The 21,138-nt window shown below is 37.5% G+C and overlaps 1 protein-coding gene across 1 annotated transcript in view; it reads left to right on the top strand.

Annotated features, from left to right (window-relative positions):
• Positions 1 to 21,138, top strand: part of MAP3K15 (mitogen-activated protein kinase kinase kinase 15) — a 122,741-nt gene that overhangs the window by 57,891 nt on the left and 43,712 nt on the right. The window contains 6 exon segments of the mRNA XM_075196539.1: positions 1,215 to 1,321; positions 14,325 to 14,495; positions 16,391 to 16,503; positions 17,257 to 17,416; positions 18,044 to 18,194; positions 20,011 to 20,118. Of these exon segments, the coding sequence (XP_075052640.1) occupies positions 1,215 to 1,321; positions 14,325 to 14,495; positions 16,391 to 16,503; positions 17,257 to 17,416; positions 18,044 to 18,194; positions 20,011 to 20,118 (810 nt within the window).

Here is a 21,138-nt window from a genome sequence, read left to right as displayed (position 1 = left end):
TGTTCAAAGTAATGATATTTGAGACCCAGTCAATAGAGCTGTTGTCTATACGGCTTTAAGCTTATCGGACTCTTCCATGTGCATTTTACATCTAACCGTACCTGTGACTCTGCATGCTACGTAAATTACCTATCTTTTCCAGAGGCAAGTTACACCGATGTCTTTGAAATAAATTGTGTCCAACTCTGTATCATTCCCATAGTGATAACATTAAATAACAAACCATTGATGAGTATTACTTGCAATATCATGGCTACCCACATGGTTTGCTGATAAATCATTGTAAATATACGAGGTTGTGTTGAGAGCTGCAGTTTACACTAAATGATTGCTTCTGTTAATAATAAATAATTAAAACACTCAAGTCATTTTAAATGAATGAATGGGCAGCATCTGCGAGTGGAGGTAACTGTCAATCATTTGCAGAAAACAGCACTCGGCTAAATCATGAAAAACTGCAAGTGATTAAAACTTGTCACAACTCAGACCAAACGTGCTGCAAGTATTTACAAGAATATAAGTGGGTATGCAAGAAAACTCATAGAAACTCAGCAGCTCTAGTAAAGGAAGGCAGCATGGAGCAATTAGGCAGAGCACCTAAGATGGGGTGAGATTGAGCAGTGGGCAATTCATACCCAGGTACTTCCGTTCATTACAATATGACACATTTAATCCTAGGGGGCAAACATTGTCATGTACCTGTGATATGTTCTTATCTTACATAGTAATATAAAATTAAATACTAAATCCTTTTTTAAAATGAACATTGCAAAGTGATCATGTGTCATGTTGTGTTGAGAGATTTGTATCTGTGATTGTAAAAGGATGAGAGATTTTGGTTTATGTAAGCCGGTGTATTCACAAGGGAAAATGTTTAATCTGCCTTAATTGCCTACTAAATGACTAATAAAATATTGGCAAGACAAAGCAAAACCTCAAAGCAGATGACAATTGATGTAATCTAATTTAGTAAGAGCCGCAGAAACCAAACATTGTTGCTGTGTTTTTTTAAACTAATAACTGCACTTTCATTCAGTGGTGTTAATAAGGTTTTATGTTTTAACAGTGACATGTCATGGGGAGGAACATGTAATATAGTTATGTATATTAACTTGCACTAGTAGAAATTTAAAATAGTGTTTGTAGTGTCTTGTGAATGTTTCTGTATGTGGCCTGTTTGCATGGAACATGAACATTTGTTGTGTTCATTTCAGGACTATGATGCCATGGTCAGACTGGTGGAAACTCTGGAAATGCTGCCAACCTGTGACTTGGCAGATCAACACAATATAAAGTTTCATTATGCCTTCGCTCTCAATCGGTAAAAATTCTTTGTCGATGTGCTTATCTGTCTTGTCAGTCGTGCAGTAATGCAGCCCTCATACCGAGGTTCTATCTGTGTGTAATCCCAGCCGCTACGTGTACATTGTGTATATGTGTGAATTCAGCATGGCAAAAATACACAGCTCGTTCAGTCAATATTGCTGTAACCTCTTCCATTATCCTATTCTACCCCATGAAATTATAAGGTGTTGTATATTCACTCTTGGGTTTTACACTACCCTTTGATATTGAGCAAACTGGCAAATTCATTGCATTTTCTACCCTTTGCCATCCTCTTCAGTAGATAATGTTGCTTCCTCCATCTTTAGGGAGATATGCCCTCTGCCACTATGATTTGGTGGTATGACCTTTGCCTCCGTCATAGTACATTGTGAACTCTGCCACCCTCTTTGGGAGTTATCTGCCATGTTCAGGTACAGTGGCGCACGCAGGGGGGGTTTCTGAGTCTCCAGAAACCCCCCCTGCGCTAACTAACTGGCCACTATAGCGGCACTGTCCTATACAGCAGCCGCGGCGCTGTCAAAGAAGCGTATTATATACAGCACCGCCGCGGACGCTTCTTTGACAGCGCCGCGGCTGCTGTATAGGGCAGCGCTGCCAAAACGGAGCTGCTGCGCAAGCGTGGGCGCATGCGCAGCAGCTCTCTCTCTGGGTTTGTTTTTTTTGGGGGGTGGTCAGGGGGGGAAACCCCCCCCCTGACAATACTGCGTGCGCCCCTGAGGTACTGTACTGCCTATCACCATATGCCCTCTGTTATCATCTTAGCATGGTATGTCCTTTGCCACCATCTTAGGATATTATGACCTATAGAACCATCTAAGGGTGTTTCACCATCCCTCCTGACCTTCCAGTAGTATCTGTGATATGTTTGAAATCTTAATGTTGAGGTGGTGCTGGCGAGGATTATGGGATTATATCATTGTACTTATTTATAAAAGTATTTGATTTTAGAGAAACAACTAATTAAACGGAACTATACAAATCCATTGGTGCAAATAGCAGTCAGTGCAAATAAGTAGGTCCACATTCAGTGCTTCTGCTGCCCTGGGCTATGTAGAATTGTGAGCATGTTCTGCTGTCCAGTGAGTGTTTGCTTGTTGATAGCACTATGTAGACCTCCTGCGATAACAGGGTAATAAGTATTGTACAATGTAGGTGAACAATGAATGGGAAAATGATGACATAACACAATGTGCTGCAGGCAGTATGAAGTGTCAGAGCCCCACTCACTTACACTACTAGGTACAGATACAAGGATAGCACCGTTGATCACTACCATGAATAATCATAAAAGCCTGAAAACAATCCACCAATATTGTTGAATGGCTTATAGATCAATTTAATTGCTTGGAGTGAATATAACACTTCAAGTTTAATGTACGCGATTTGTTAGGCATTTGCCATGAGATTTACATATACTAAATGTGGGGGAAGACTTTTGAGGCAGTCTGCTTTTGTCTTATTGCACTTTCCTTTGTTCTGTGTTCATATATTACATATGTGCACACCTACAACATGTATACATTGCAGTTAGTATGAGATGGTATTGCATCTCTTCTATCTGTGCAGAGTGATGTGTAAACCCTGCCTATCTGTATGAATATGACTTACGTTTTCTTGTTAAAACAACTTTTATAAAGTTACAGTAAACAGTTTCATGTTTTAGGATGTACTGTTTAATCTTACAATCACAATGCAGATTTGGCATCACCAAAGCCTAAATACTTTTTACTGACAACTTTATAACAATTAACTGATGGACCACATTGTTACTGACATAGGTACGCGGTCAACAGCTAGACAACAGGTCGACATTCAGAAAGTCGACAACATTAGGTCGACAACATTAGGTCGACAGTTCACATGGTAGACAGTATTATTAGGTTGACAATTGAAATACAGACAGTATTATGTGGTTAGGGGGGGTTAGGGTTAGAAATTTTACTGTTGACTTTATCTGTCTACATTTCAAATGTCGACCTATCAATACTGTCGATATCATTATTGTCGACTTTCCAACCCTGTCAATATTATCATGTTGACTATGTAAATGTTGATCATGTAACTGTCAAATGCATGTATTACACCCCTGATATATTATATAACAAAATGGTTCAAACAAACTGTGAACATAGAAACAGCAAATAGAGGAGGAGGATCAGAGAAGGTACTAAAAAGTGTTTAGTAGCTTACAGTGTCTAGGGATAGGACAGATTGCTACTGTCCTTTAGTTTTATATTACTGACTACTGAAATGATGCTGCTCTTTTAATGACTGTCAGTAAAATTTGCTGTGGGGTGGCAAACCATGCATGCTGTAAACCCCTTTTTTGACTTTCTTTTTGCACAGTTCTCAGAATATTCTCTTATTTAGGGTTTGTTGTTAGCTAAAGCACTATGCTGGACATTGTGTCCTATGAATTATAATGATATGAAAACGTACTCCCTGAGCTTCTCATGCAAGGCAAAGGTGTACTCTAAAAGCCATTAATTACATCTGCATTTTAAGGCCTTGTGCCAACAAGTAATCTTTTTGCGTTAGTAAAAATGCAAGAAAAAGCTCAAACGTGTCTTTTTACTAGCATTTGGTGGTTACAGTTGGCTTCCCCAATGTGTTTATCTTACATTAAAACATTGAATAGAACAAGATGCGTTGCAATAAACCTGGTGACCATAGAAACAATGGTTTCTACCATTAAATCTGTTTACATGCTTTCGACTAGTGTTACAAACACTTGTAAAACACATGAAAAAACACCAGTATGTATGAGGCCTCATGGTGTTTAAATGTATAGATAATGCTTTATTTATACCCATATCGTAAATGCTTTATATAAAGGGACGCCATGCACAGTTTTTTAGTTTATTAAAATAAAAATAAAAGTGAAATCATTTTTATTACTACCACTTAATAAGTTCAAAAAATCTTCAACCTAAGGGTGAGTCGGCTGAAAGTGGTCAGCTTGCCACAAGTCGTCCTCAGTTATAATAATGCAGTTCTATTGTAATGATGCAACTACAGTATAATATAATTAGTTACTGTAAACACTAAAAATAACGTAAAACGTTACATATGGTTAGTTAAGGTATATATAGTTTGCATCTTGTATTTTAAGAAGTTCAGGAATGCATTGGACACACACAGACTGAGTGGACCTGTAGTAATCATGCAATGCTGAAGAGTGTAGGCTAAAGGGAGAGACATGTCATATGTATAGATGTACCTGACCCAAAGCAGATTGCCCCAGGAAATTACATGCAAATAGCAATTATGAATTGATGGGGCTCCTGTAAATCTAAGAAAAGCATCAGGCAGCTGATTTACGTATAGGTGAACAAAGGCAAAATCCCAACACCTGCTGGACCACCAGAATAATAATCACTGCCTTAGGTCAGAAGGACATTCGATCTCACCTTTTATTAGTGTGCGCTGTTCCTCTACCTGCCCAGGATTAAGGTGCTTTATTAATGGTGACACTCTTCTCCGATGCATCCCAGCACCATTCAGAGAAGCTATAAAACTAAATGTATAGGTAGGAGGGTGCTGCTGTTTGCCTAGCTGGCAAAATCGTTCCTATTATAGTCTTCCTGGATTTGAAGTAGTTGTAAATCATGTTTTTTTCACATTGCATATACAAGAATTAAAAAAATCCAGTTTGTTACAGAACCACTAAATTAAAAAAATTCAAATATGAAGATAAATAATTGTACAGTGTTAACCTCTTATTCAATTGCAACGACTTCACCTACATTTTTAGGGCAGTGTGCTGATGGGATCTGATACAGTTCAAAAAAGCTGTTTATGAATCTACTAGATCACATTGTGGCTTTACTACCTCTATGAGTATAGAGACAGGTGTATTAAATAAAAAGGACCACTAACATCATTTGAAAGTCATGGGTCTTGAAACCATTGTCAGGCCCAATACATACAATATTGAATAAAATACAATTTTGAACAATCCAAATATAATGAGGAACAAGTGCAGAGTATTCTGCTCTATGTGGTCTCCCTCCTTTCTTTGCAGGCTCCAGACTGAAGGCAAGTCATTTTCAGGCTACCATCAATAAAATTATTTTAAATTAATGCTTTTGTTAGTGTAATTAGGTTTCTCGATTAGCCAGTGAGCGGGGGTATGTGGGGAGATCTGTGTGACATGTGGAGGGCATGTGTGAAGCACTGATTTACATGTGGGGAGTTCTGAGTGGAATTGAGGGAGATCCTACATTGGGGGTAAGTTGGGGAGTTTTGATGTATTTGTGGGATCTAAGGACTTGTGGGGGTCTGAAGGGCTGTGGGGGCATTTTATGGCAAGTGGCTGGTTGAGTGACATGTGGAGGTCGCATGTAGCAGCATTGTGGGATGATTTGTAGGGGGGTGCCAGGGTCTTTAGGTGGTTTTAGGATTTTTTTTTCATTACTGAAATTAAGGTTAATGAGATGTCTTTTTGAAGGTTGGAGGGCTGTAGATGCAGCCCTAGACGTGTATCAGGGTGCCAGTCGCTGTTCTAGAACCGGTCTGCTATCAGATTCATTCTGGTTAGAGACAGTCTTATGGTGGGGTGGGGTACGGGTTAACGGCTATGGAAAAGCCGACATACTTTTAAACTAAGTGACAATAACGATTGGTGTAAGCTCGATAATTATAAAAAGACTACTTACTATATAACAGATAAGAAATTTTTCCGAAGGTTTAAATGACCGCCCAGTGTAATATCCGAATGGGCTAAATAGCTACACTAGGAAATTACGTCATTTACCATAGACAGACTGAAAATTGTTGGTTTTAAAGTGGCAATAGCCGGACCCCGCGCCATGTATAATGGCATACATATGTGGGGACTGAGTATTGCCGCTTTAAAACCAGCAGTTTCACTCTGTCTATGGTGGGTGGGGTATGGGTTAACAGCTATGGGAAAGCCGACATACTTTTAAACAGAGTGACAATTGACTGGTACCAGTGCAGTGACAGTAGCAATTTTCCTAGTTTTATATTGTATGTTTAATTACCTTGCTTTCTCGTAGTATTCTACTACCACACATGAAAGGAAATGTCATCATCATCATCATCATCATTTATATAGCGCCAACATATTCCATAGCGCTTTAATATAAGACAAAGGACTAAATATTTTTCCATCGTACTGTAGGCAATCCGCTTCTTATTACAAAGAAGTCATACTGACTTGAAAGTATCTAATCATTTAATAATATTTTTGTGGCTGTAGGTCATTCATTAGTACTTTTCCCCAGTAAGAAACTTGAGTGATGTAATAGTTATGTAGTAGTGTAATGCATGTCCTTAATATGCTGGTGATATTTATCTTGGTAATTACATTCACAGACAATAGTTATCAGGATGTTGTAGAGTTAATACATAGTTCTGATGATAAATATACTAATATTTGTCCTTGTATTGTAAAAGTATAATTATATTTATCCTGTTGTAGAAATAGTTTAATACTTATATTGATAAATTGATTAAATCATATTTCTAGTACCTGCTGAATTATACTATACTCCCTGAAAGACAGATATATATTTACTATATCAAGCATGTTTCCCGTTCCCGTTCAGAAAGGATTGGATAACATCTCAGAAAGGATTGACTGATAGTTTAGAAAGATGTTCTGACTTCCAATACCATAAAATCATCCATGGGGGATGGCAGAAGTAATATTTGTGAGAATGTCGCCAATTAATCTCACCAGGAACCATTATCTCATCAAGATAAGTTAGAACAAATGATAATATAATGTCAGTGATGTCACTGCTTCATATCAGATTGCTCTTCCCATGGTGGGAAATGAGATACATGGGAGGGTGGAGTGAAAAATTAAAGTGCATATGCTGACAAAACTTTCCTAAATATCAGATTAATATCAACAATTGCATTCCTGACATTATCCACAATGTACCGGGACACACATAAATATCTATATACTGTATATGCTTTTTATAATACAGTGACTTGCTTTCAGTACAAAATATAAAGTTCACATTTTGAAGTAACTCGGAGGCCTCCCAAAAAAAATGTTGTGCCCTGGGTAGGGCATGGAACCCTTAAAGCTGTTGTGCCCTGGGTAGGGCATGGAACCCTTAAAGCTGTTGTGCCCTGGGTAGGGCATGGAACCCTTAAAGCTGTTGTGCCCTGGGTAGGGCATGGAACCCTTAAAGCTGTTGTGCCCTGTGTAGGGCATGGAACCCTTAAAGCTAATTTCCACTTTTAAACATCAAAATTTTGCAAACAAATGTGTGACAAGCCGAATATTTCATCTCAAATCATAGGTTTCAATGTACAATGTTCAACACAATGTAGAGAATTATTACTATTTTTAATTTCTATTAATAGTGTGAAGTTGTGGACCTAATAAGGAATAATCATTGTATTATAGTGTTCATTAAGTTATCAAAGTGGACTTGTCATCTACAGAGAATAAAAGCATCCATGGGGGTGACTGAATTCATATTTGTGAGAATCAATTTCACCAGGAACCATTATCTCATCAAGATAAGTTAGAACAAATGAATATATAATGTGTGAGTGATATCACTGACTCATATCAGATTGATAGGCTGCCTAGTTGTTCAGCCCACTAAAAAGATGCCTTCAGTGTGTGTAGGTTACAGGTTCACTTTAACAATGTGTGTGACGGTCATTGGAGGTTTGGGAACAATGTCACTTATCTGGCAGCAGGACGGGGCTAAGCCTTGAATCCCAAATGAAACAGCAGCTTATTGCTTTACTGGAAAGGGATGTAGCTATTGGAATGATTTGTCCACAGGTTTATATAATGGTTTGCTATGTTGTGGTAAGTGGGGAATGTTTTTTTTTCTGCAAGAACTGCTTTGTTATCAGTAAGAGAGAATTAAAAATAGGCACCACTAACCAGATGCAATTCAGTACAGTAATGTAGTTTGTGAGGGGTTTTAGCCTATTTCACATTCTGTCCTTATAATGGTAACACTGTAAATCTTAGTCTGTTTCATCCCGACATCACTGACTAGCCTCTAGCACAGTGGCCTGGAGCCATAATCCTTTGCAGACATTGAAAAACTATTTTACAGTGGCAGAACATTTATTCTTTCATTTCCAGGTAGTAATAATTAAACCAAAGAGCTCTACTTAGAGAGTATAAACATCATGCCTTAAACCAAGCAATTAATCCTGTTAATAAATAAAATATGGGAACATTTTGTTGCCACTGCTCTTGCGTCATTGAGTCTCCCATTGCAAAAACCTACTGTAAAAGGGATACAGATATATTAATGGTTTAGTCCAGTGATTTTCACAATGTATGCAGATTGAGGTCAGTATAGGTGCTAAAAATTAGCAGAGTGCAAACAAAAGGGCCATGTGTGTACATACCAAGTCAATATTAATAATAATAATAATAATAATAATAGTAATAATAATATAATATCTTTTATTTATAAAGTGCCACTCTGTGTCCGCAGCGCCGTACATGACATATACAGAAAGCAGTGATTCATAACACATTACATGATACATGAAGAACAAAATACAAAGACCAGACATACTGAATAAATCAGTGTTGGCTAACCTGTGACACCCCAGGTGTTGTGAAACTACAAGTCCCAGCATACCTTTACAGCAATAAGCTGCTATATATTGGCAAAGCATGCTGGGACTTGTAGTTTCACAACACCTGAAGTGTCACAGGTTAACCGACACTGGAATAAACAAATATACATATAGCATGGTAATGCAGGTCAAATTATGGGACAGTGAGTGAGAACAATGGTAGTTACCAGCATGAAATAGGCCTGAGCTTAAGACAACGGCTAGGGAAGCAAGCCAAGAGGTACAGAGGGTGATGGAATAGTAGAAGGAGAACACAAGGAGGGCCCTGCTCGTGAGACCTTACATTCTAAAGCAGGGGCTGGCAACCCCTGGCACGCATGCCAGAGATGGCACGCATGCCAGAGATGGCATGCAGCGCTGTGTTGTCTGGCAAGCAGGAGCGTATTTCACAGAGCTGAATATTGCTGAAATGGGACTGCTGCAGATGCACAGCAGTTCCTCCCAGGTCCCAGTGTGGAACTAAAGACTTGTGTGTTGACAAGAGGTGAGTCGCACACACAGCTGACTAATGTAGCATAATGTTAATTGGGGACACTTATGGACACTTATGTATGACAGGGGCGCACGGAGGATTTTTAAGGGGACGCTTCATTGTCAGCGCCACGGCTGCTATATAGTACAGTGCCAATATGTAGGGCACTTCTTTAACGGAGGGGAGGGGTTTCTGGAGACCCAGAAACCCCCCCTGCGTGCGTCCCTGTATGACATAATGAGATTTACATATGGCAAGCCAGAGGGTGTTCCCTGATGTGTATGGAAGCACAATATGGCCAGTTGTTAACAACATTGGAGACATCCCCTACTTTCAATGAGTAACAGTTCGCTTTTGCTATGTGCATAAAACACAGCAAGCACATTCTTTGATGCTTGTGTGACGAGAACTAAAACACAGGTCTGCGATGAAAAAGCTTTTAAAATGAATTTATGTGATACTTATAGATTTTTGGCTTCTGAACACGAAATTACTCCCGATTTTGCATATCACATAACGTTTTTCTGCAAAACGTGTATTTATGAATAAGTCATTTTTTCATATTCTTTAAAATAATAAATGTATTCTTTAAGCATAAAGAGGATAGAAAGAAATGGTGTATTGAAAGGCACTCAGCGATCTTCTTGTTAAAGATAAAATATCTAATTCTTTATTGATATACTTTAAAAAATTAATATATTCCTCCTAATTGAATAGCGAAATATTAAAGTGACTAAAGTGAATTAAAATAGCAAAATGAATTGCTATGCCCTGCTACTTGATATCAATATATATAGAGATGATCAGTGTATAATAATCACTATATCTAGCTACCAAAGATACCACTCCAAATAAAAATGTGTGGTATGTGTACTATAGTAAACTTGATTGAAACCAATGGTCATGTGATTATAATTGACACAGTTACAAAGATAGTGAGCTTATATGTAGATTGACTAAGATCTCTGATAATTATTTCATTATGAGGAGCACTTCATTATCCCATTCATCCTTTATAATGACTACATTTATCTATAATGGGACATCTTGGTATAATGAGTATTCCATATAAATATACCCCATGTGCAATCACATCAATATACATATATGTTTATATAAGCCCACAAAAGGTTAAGCATTAATATATATTATTACTAGGGCTTAAAAGAAACTCTGGCTAGTAATTAATGATTTATATAGTCTAGCACTCTTTTGTCCCTGTAATCTGCTTAGATAGTTACTATACTGCTATCAATCAGGCACCTGATGTGTCTGACTCTCCTGCTAATATCGGTAGTTCCGTTGTGCAGTCATACACACACACACACACACACTGTGGTATACTGCTATCAATCAGGCACCTGATATGTCAGTTGATTCTCCTACTAAATAGCGGTAGTGCCGTTTTGCAGTAATACACACACACACTCTCTCTATATATATTGATATCAAGTAGCAGGGCATAGCAATTCATTTTGCTATTTTAATTCACTTTAGTCACTTTAATATTTCGCTATTCAATTAGGAGGAATATATTAATTTTTTAAAGTATATCAATAAAGAATTAGATATTTTATCTTTAACAAGAAGATCGCTGAGTGCCTTTCAATACACCATTTCTTTCTATCCTCTTTATGCTTCAATATTAATCATTTGTGTAGCAGTGCACCATCCAGTAAATTATTTCAACCTTTTATATTATGATACTGGAATAGCGATACCTAGTGCAGTGGTACCCTTTTCTTAATAAATGTGTTCTGCCTACATTTATTATAAAACATTGTCTTAAATGAATTCAGTAGGTAGTATAGAACTTGCAATTAAGTTCTCGTCATAAAACTTCCCCCCGTCCAGTGCCAGATTAAGGTCCACATGGGCCTGGAGCTGAAATTTACAAAGGGCCTAAACTCCATACTGTCTAAAGGAACATTGCACACCCACAACAACTACAAAGTGAACTGGCGAAGGTAGAACCAAATACAACAGATGCAACACAGTTTTGCCCTGTGCTGGCTCATCTTAACCCCTGCCTACCACCACATACACACACACAGTACACACTACACACACACAGTACATTCATAGATTCTTCAAAGAAGTTTAAAAGCTGATTTATTGCACAATGGCAACACATACGCGTCAATACCATTAGCACATTCAGTCTGTCTTAAAGAAACATATAAAAATGTGAAAACTGTTTTCAAATTTACATGAAAAAACAGTCAGTATGTAACTTATGTGCAAAACAGAATACTAATTTGCACCCCTTTCATTGTAACATGGTTTTGTCCAGGAAACTGAAATAAGAAGTTTCTTAAGTTAAGATCCTTAATGAATCAGGCCCTAGTTTGTTATTGCAAAATACACCTGTTGGGTTTTTATTTTGCACATGTATCCATGATACATATTCCTCGTAAAGCTAAACATATATTTCTCATTGTGATGACAAAATGTTTTGCTGCTGTTTACAAAGGTATTATATTAATTTGTACCTTAGCTTACCAAACATATCAGTGCCTATTCAAATTGTTGAATGTATAGTGCAGTAATGTTTTCTATGAAAAATAAGTTTTGACCATGTGATTTACTGGACTTTCGTAGAAAAGTAAATAACCAACACTACCTATATGGCTAGTGACAATGGTAAGGTAAATTTTTTTAGTTGGAATCTTGAACAATATCAATTATGCAGACAAATATCATTAATGCTATTATACAGACAAAATAATTATCACCTCTGGAAAAGATAAGTGCCCCTTCCCCTACATGCAGCGGGAGAACCAATCACTAACTGCAATCAAAATATTACAGCTTGTGATTTGTCCTCCCGCTCACACCCCCTCCGCTGCCATTTTAAAGTGGTCAATTAAATTGATTTGCTGGTTCTCACCGGGGCTGTGGCTAGTGGGGATCACGTTAATATCTTTTCCATAGGTTTTTTCAAATATCTTTTTCCATTTTTTTTCATAAGAATTGTGGTACAAACATATAAAATGTATTTGTAGAGAAAACAGAAGCAGCACATTTCTAATGCCCTGTTTCTGGGAATTAACAGTCAGGTGCTCTGACTGATCAGCCGTACAGCTATGAGACATCTTGGATTGCATAAGCCAATTGACATTATGTCTTCCTCCCAAGTTATGTGTCATAGGAGCAATACTAGATGCAGCTGGTTGTAACTGACAGTGCTTGCAGTACAAACACTCCAATTCTTTACACTGTGCATTAGCCTATTCCTGGATACCAGGGGATCAGAGAAATCATAATCCGTTCTGAAAACTGATCAGTAAACTTTCCAAATCCTGTGGTGATTACCAGCACGCCTGCAAGTGGCTTTTAAGCTTAGGAGATGTGTTTGCTTTTCACTTACATATGCGTTCTCCTCCATTCACTGTAAAGTGACCTTTTCAAGTGACTGGCGCAGGGAAGTTTTAATTAATGCAAACCGTGAGGTAAATACTTGTTTTATCTGGTCATAAATCCAGACATGGGGTTATCGTTGTAAAACACTCTTAGTAACAACAGATAGTGATGCTGAGTCTATTCTTCTCAATCCACTTCCACTTTTTTAAACCTCGGAAGCGCAGTGCATTAGGGGCCTATATATTGTACTTTTCACAGCTCATAAAGCTTGTTATCTTTTACATCCTTTCATGTGAACCTTTTATTTGTTCAACAAAGGTTTTTATTTATAATAAATACAAATTGTCATTGCAACGTATGGTCCGTACAATGCATTCATCCGTCTCTCTCCTACATGTTATTTATAATGGAGAAAAAGTTAAGTATATTTATATTTTAATTAATATACTACGCTGTACTTAGGGCTAGATTTAGTGGTTGATAGACGAGGCTGAAAGGATTCGGTTAAATTTGTATGCATATAAAGAGATTATCAACATTTTATAATGGACCTGTTACCTACATACAATGGATACATGCATCCTGGAGACATAACCAGTATGCAGCCTATTAAATTGCAGGCAGACAGTGTCTATGGTTGCCAATCTTCAGTAAATTCATTGACAGTCAGTAAAAAGTAGTACTTTTTTCCATGTACATAAAAAAAGAGATCAGTAAAACACATGACAAACTCTTATGGTACTAAATATCATATAGCATTCACCACATCAATTGGGTTATGAGCTCTCTTAGTCCATTGATCCCTGTTCCTTCAAGATGTTACTTAACTGTTTGATACATTTTATAGTTACATAAATGATAATAATAATAATGAACTCCTTTCCTTTTCTGGTTCTAGAGAAGGTTTTGCTTTCGTGCTATATGGGCACACTTGTGGTTGTCCAGGAGCCTGGAGTAGCTGTGTGCCAGTTGGTTTTCTTTAGTATCACACTGACTGTTGTAATCAGAACCAGGACAGTTATTTCCCATGTTTGGCAGTGTCTGGTGTCACCAAGGAGGCAGTGAAGATCACCAAAGGAGGAACAGAGATAGTAACAGCAATGATAATTGAACTCACTGGGTCCAGCAGTTGAACTGAGATGGTATTCAGTAGATAGTAGAGAAAAAAAACATGCCTTTTGGCACTAGCAAGTGATTTCCCACCATCATCATCATCATCAGCTATTTTTATAGCGCTACCAATTCTGCAGCGCTGTACAGAGAACTCACTCACATCAGTTCCTGTCCCATAGGAACTTACAATCTAAATTCCCTAACATACATACACACAGACAGACAGAGACTAGGGTCAATTTGTTAGCAGCCAATAATCCTACTAGTATGTTTTTGGAATGTGAGAGGAAACTGGAGCACCCGGAGGAAACCCACGCAAACACGGGGAGAACATACAAACTCCACACAGATAAGAGCGATCTTCACAACTTCATGGCAAAGGACATAGTTTACTATCCTGCAACATTTCTTTCTATCTCACTTGTAGAAGGAATAACTCTGGTGACCGGGATAAAGCCCTAAACGTCATGCTTCAGGTGTTGCAAGCCTGCGATCACCCAGCCCCGGATATGTTCTGCCTGTGTGGACGGATATATAAAGACACGTTCCTGGATGCTGACTGTAAGGACACCAAGAGCAGGGACAATGCTATTGAATGGTAAGAGATTTATTTTTGTTGATTCATGTTCCAAGTTTTTGTGATTTGAAAAATGACGCATAACTTTTCTGGACAAGACAATGGATGGAATTTTTTTTTTGTAGATTAATATCAAACAGGGATACCCTTGCATACTCTGCTATCCATCAATTAGAACGCAGCCTCTAATCTGATTATACCTAGAACACTCGCCAAATGCCTGTTGGCTAATCCTGTTCCTATATGTCACTTTTACTCTGTTCATCTTTGCTCGTTATTTTTGTGTATGACTGTACCTCTTTTTGGTTTCGGCCAGATCACCTTTACAGTAATGTTTTATATATTCTATATGATGTTAGTTAAATATTGATGTTGAGTTACTTATTTGATACCCAATAGGACCCTTTCCAATTAGTATGTTTGGTGTGAGCACAGTTTTTCTGTTCATATATGTGCACTCTCAAGGAGTGATACCTTGGACTCTACGTGCTGCTGTACCAAACTAGTGGTTTGTTTGAGGTTTGAGCACGGTTCACTATAGTATTTACTAGAAGGAATATATTGTTACTTTGCAATGATGAATTATTTGTTGTGATGTTACTTCTGAGTAAGACAAGATGTTTCCCAAGAAATACTTGAAGAAGAGACTAAGCCGATAGTTAACATTTTCCCTTTGTAATTCTCTAATGTAAATATGTCTTGTTATAGATCTTTACCTAGTTTATACGATAGTGTTAGTAACTCTGATTGTCTTCTCTTGTCTATAATCCCTTTTATGTCCTCCTGAGGCTCTCCTGTCATTCCTACTTGGTTGTCCTGACACAATATCTTATTTAGATTACCAAGCCGCAATATTGTACAATAGTTTATGGCACATGTGTATGATAATAGGGTGGACAGAACATCAGTAGATGCTTCATGTTGTGCCACATTCTGACTACATCATTCAGCAATAAGGGACACCCTATCTGCAAAATAATCAATTTGCTGCAAAGTAAACAGTGCAAAATAGGGAACAGGAATGAAATTAAAATAATTTTGCTCATACATTGTATAACGATCTCTTCTCATATGTGACCTCATTTAGGGCTAGGAGTCAGTCCAGCTAGAAGGTGCAATTGTGCACCTTGACGAAACCATGTTTTGCTGCAGGGGGGATACATTTAAAATGCGCAACAGACCAGGGGTGACCCAATTTATTTTTAGGGGAGGGTGATTTAGCATAGTCACTCCCCACTTCATGCTGATTGGCTGGTCCCAGTTGGCCCCGCCTCTGGTCCCGGTTGGTCCCGCACCTTTAGTTGCTTTGATCGGCATCTTGATTGCAATTTGAAAGTATGTTTATGCTGCTGGGGGGGGGGGGGTAATTGTCCCCCCCGGATCCACCACTGCAACAAACAGAGTTGGAAAGGGGACTTCCTAGCTCAACTCCTAATTGAAGTGTAAAAATCAAGCTGCCCAGTATCTTGTGTGTTGCATTCAAAGCAGGCTGCATTTTTATTGCATGCAACAACACTCATTTGCCCTTCTTGCATGTCAACATGCTTTTCACAGGTACAACTTTGCACTCTTTAGGTAGATTTGCTCCCTGCTGTCAATAAGACCCATGGTGTTTTCTCTTGCTCCATTGACGTGTTCAATGTGGTTGACACTATATCACCCTTGTTCTTTAAGATTTGAAAATGAAATATCTATTGATTATAGAACATGGATATTTTTTTACATTGTTAAATATAAGGAATGGAAATATAGCAAATAGGATGTTCATTTCAGTTCTTTGTCTCTTGTTAGCTATAACATAAATAATTATATTTTTACTATATAAGCAGTTTTACATACCTATATGAATCGGGCCCTTAATGTCATTTCATTCATATTAAGATAAAACTACTGAATAAGAACATTATTTCTATCAGGTATCGGAAAGGTTTTGAACTCCAGCCATCCTTGTATTCTGGAATTAATCTCGCTGTTTTACTTATTGTTGCTGGGCAGCAGTTTGAGACGTCTATAGAACTCCGCAAGATAGGTAAATATTGAACTTAGATATTTTTCCTGTAGATTTTAATAGGAGGGAGGGATAAATGGCTGACTATCTCCATTGTGAACGTGTAGACAAGAGATCGCGCTGAATATATATATATATATATATATATATATATATATATATATATATATATATATATATATATATATATATATATGTACACGTGTGTGTGTGTATATATATTTCCAACTTTTTGACATTAGAGTTTGCCTTGGCAGTTTCATCACCAAATTAGTTTTTTATCTAAATAACTGATTTGATAATCTTAGGCAAGTCTTATGGCATGAATTAAGAGCACCAGCAATGTTTTTTTGCCAGGTGTACTTCTAAGTGTTGTTCTTTTCCATATATATTATAATTTATAGAAGCTGAATATTATATTATAGTGTTCTATGAGTATCAGGTTTGCATTACATGTAGGGGTGGTACTGTAATAAGACTAACCAAGCCTGCTAAATTAGAGGAAGAGCAAAAGGCTGTGAGCCAATTTATATAATTAATTATATAGTTATTATTGTTATATTATTTAGTCCACATGAATGGTATTTACTTTAGTGGTCGTAATGTTAATAATATTAGCACAAACTAATCTTTTTTAGTGCTCTGTACAGTAATACATGTTTATGTAAAGGATGAGAAGGGCGCTACCTCAGACATCAGAAGCTCCACCTCTGACTACATGCAATTTGTATACCTGCTTTGTGGGTTGTAACTATTGAAGATGCTCTATTGAAGGTGTTCGTCTGAACAGTCTGCTGGGAAGGAAGGGCAGCTTAGAGAAAATGAACAACTACTGGGATGTGGGTCAGTTCTTCATTGTGAGCATGCTGGCCAGTGATATTGGAAAAGCCGTACAGGCAGCCGAGCGCCTTTTCAAACTGAAGCCTCCAGTCTGGTAAGAAACTAGTGAAGGTAGAAGCCTTAAGGTCTTTACACAAGTGACACTATTTAATAGTTTTCTTCCACTTCAACCTGCCACCTTTACCTGCTGCAAAACCATGGGAGAAGACAGCTTTCAACGCTAGATGATTACTGCCATTCAGGGTATTCCGTCAGCTTTGGATGATGCTGTTGTCCAATCTGATGCCTCATTCACTCCACACCTCCCATCCATAGCTCAGTCTAGAGCTGTCTTCTCTTGTACTATCTGCAGTAGTTGAGGGGTTGGGAGGTTATTGGTGACAAAGGTTTCCACTTACTGTTACTTCATTAACACCACCCTGTCTAGCTATAAAGTCCGTTTTAATTTGCTTAAATAGCTATTGTCTACAATTCCATGTTATTATCCTGACTTTCTGGAGTGTTACATTTTAAAGTATATGTAGCTGTTTGTCTTTATGTATTTAATTATATTTGCTCTGGATTTCTACAATATAAACATTATTATTTTTGTATAGCATGATATATGTGAAAGTTAAATGTTATGTGGGCTAGTTTGTGCCATAAATATATAGTGTCCTTTCTGTTACAGTCAGCATTATGAAACTAATGTAAATTGGACTATGTTTCCTTTACTTGCTAGGTACTTAAGATCCGTTGTACAGAACTTGCTTCTAATACAGCGATTCAAGAAGCTCAACACAGAACATTCTCCCAGGCAAGAGAGACTGAATTTTTGGATGGATATAATAGTTGAGGCAACAAAAGAGTCTACAAATGGATTGAGATTTCCGGTATATAATTCTTAAATAATCTACATAAATATTTTTATTTTTTTTAAAGATTGTACCTAATTGTATTCTAACATTGAACATGTAGAGTCATTGCACCTGTCACTATTTATATAGGTTTAAAGCTTAGTGTTTCTTTTAAATCCGTCCCAGCATCAGTTGCTGGTCTAACCTGTCCTTTCCTCCAATAGCAGCTTCTGCTCCCTCCACTGACAGGGAATACGTTACAACTCGTAGCACTATTCTCTTGTGTTTCATTTTCTGTCATGTGACGACTCTAGTTATCGCGGTATTCCTACCTCCAGCGATCATCCTCCGTATCATCATGTGATCTGACAGAATGGAAAATGTTTTGTCTGACCAGTAACATTATGGAAAAATATCATTCACACTCAAAATAAGGCTAGGTACACACTGAAGAATTTTCCGACCGACGTGTTATCTACAACAGTTTTACTAATGAGTGAAGGTCTGATCGTGTGGGCGATTCATGTGTACATACACTCTTACACGATTTACCTTCAGATCTGTGCTCTTCATCTGGTCATCTAGTTGTTTAGAGAATGACAGCATAATAGTCACTCATTCACTCATTCCTGTCACACTGATTAAAACTGCCTTATTTTAGCTATCAACATGTCTTTACGAGTTTTGTTAGCTTCTGTGACTCTGAAACAGAATTTTCAGTCTCAGAACAAACAAACAAACTATTGCATCTACAGCTCTCTCTACATTTAAGTCACCGGGACCTGTTCATTGCCGGCAAAGGCTGAAAAGAGCAAGACCCTGTAAACTCTATGGAGATCGTGAGTGCATACTCACTACATGATAGGAAGGTGATTGGAACGAGGTTATCAAACAGTACGACCAACCAAATTAAAAGACAATCGGCACTTTGGAACGATTGTCATTCACTGTGTGAGTCTACACACTAACCCGTTATGTGGCTGAGCGGTCGTTTATCGGGTGAATGGCCAGAATATCGGCTGAAAAACCTCCCCAGTGCCTAGCCTAGCAGTTCATCAAAAGACCAAGAGAAGAAGACTACTATATGAAGTATTGTGCACATTTCTAACTGGAATAGGCATAATTTTGTAGGTGGAAATAATTTCCGAGATTTCTATATACAATATCTGTCTACATCAGTGCAATACATATCACAGACCCTACTGGTTTAATAACCGGTACTTTCAAAGTGAAATGTTTGGCTAATCTTAGCCTTGCCATTACAAGTTTGCCTCCACTAAACTCTCGACTGACTAATCTGGTTCTCCCTGAGTTCACAGTTACCATGTTACCAGGATATTGATTTGTTAGTTCAGGATAGTTATGTTTATTAAATACAGTTTTTATGTCATTTAGTTGTTGTGACTTCAGTTTTTTTCCTCAGCATTTTTATTACTTGCTTTTTGACTTTGAACTAAAGACTAAAAATACACATCCCGTTTCCATATTTTACTCATGTGGGTCTTAGTGTTTTAATGTTGGGATTGATTAATGACAATCTTCACTATTGTAATTTATTATTCTCCTGGTGGCGGTATTAATTACCTGAGCATTGGATTATTATTATATCTGACAGACATCTACAGTAAGCAATGAACAATGCCAGAGGAATTAAAATCAGAGTATAAAAAAATCAGGAAGCTAAATATCAACGTCTGTTTTAAACTTGTTCTATGTATATTGATATTCTTTGGAGACAGACATTAAAACTAGCTTGGTCAAATGAGTTGATTCCAGACTTCATAGTAAAGTAAACTGATTTGTTGTTGTTAATGTTTGGAAACATGCAAGTAAAATGGAATTATGTTTCTAGGTTCTTGTCTTGGAGCCAACAAAGGTTTACCAGCCCTCATATGTGTCAATAAACAAGGAGGCTGATGAGAGGACAGTTTCGCTATGGCATGTGTCACCTGTGGAAATGGTAAGAACTCTGACAGGAAACAGTGAAACTTTCATAGTATAAATTAGGGCAGAGCTGTCCCAACTAGAAGCCTGAGGGCAAGATGGGGCCATCAAAGACTTTATGGTGCCCAACACCTTCCCTGACACCCTCAGTAACTCTGTTACATCATTTATCAGTATTCATAATAGTTATTACATAAATATAGCTCTGTTAATGTTCATACTTATACAGCATTGAATTAGTAAAAGGAGTTTGCTAGACTTATGTATCTTATATGACTGCTTAGACAATAGATCACTGTTTAAGACTTTCCTATATAGTATCTGGGTACAGGAGGAATGCCACTAAGAGGGACAGTGGCATCTAGTAACATCATTCCCTTTAATCCTTTGACCAAAGATGTTTTACAAAAAGATAAAGGAATCTCGCGCTGGGCTGCTCCACACCAAATAAACACAACTCGCAGCTGTAAAGCAGGGCCAGTTGCTAGCCCCTAATCAAAAACACAGACCAAAAAGAAAAAGCAGCGCTGATTAGTTATATATAGAAAAATCAAAGGAGACCATAGCATGATACATAATACCAGAGATAATAGTGTATTAAAATATATTTAATGTCTCAATAAATATAATACATAGGCCTCATAAATTGGTAATTGAAACCAAAAATTTTAAAAACACTGAGACTAAAAGCTGTATGAATGAAATCACAAATGGTGTCTATAAATGGACAAAATTGATGGGTATGTCCATACTATTATCTCTGGTTTTATGTATCCTTTGATTTTTCTAGTAAAGGCAACACCTATATACCTGCTTTTTCTTTATGGTCAAAAATGTTTTGCGTCTAAATGAACAGACTAACATTTTACTTTTTTATCCTTTTTTTTGCTTCTTGGTCTCTAACCAGTTCGCTATTTATCACAGTGGAAGGTGTGCTGATTAGAGGGACATGAGTGTGGGGGGAGAACAAGAACTAACATTTCGTTCACAGTACATTTACTACCATCTTGTTATGACCATTTGGCCATTATGCCAA

The sequence above is a fragment of the Mixophyes fleayi genome, chromosome 2, assembly GCF_038048845.1.
Source record: "Mixophyes fleayi isolate aMixFle1 chromosome 2, aMixFle1.hap1, whole genome shotgun sequence".
In the NCBI taxonomy this organism is placed as follows: Eukaryota; Metazoa; Chordata; class Amphibia; order Anura; family Limnodynastidae; genus Mixophyes; species Mixophyes fleayi.
Note: the sequence above shows the minus strand (reverse complement) of the source record. Positions and strands in the feature narration are given on the sequence as shown.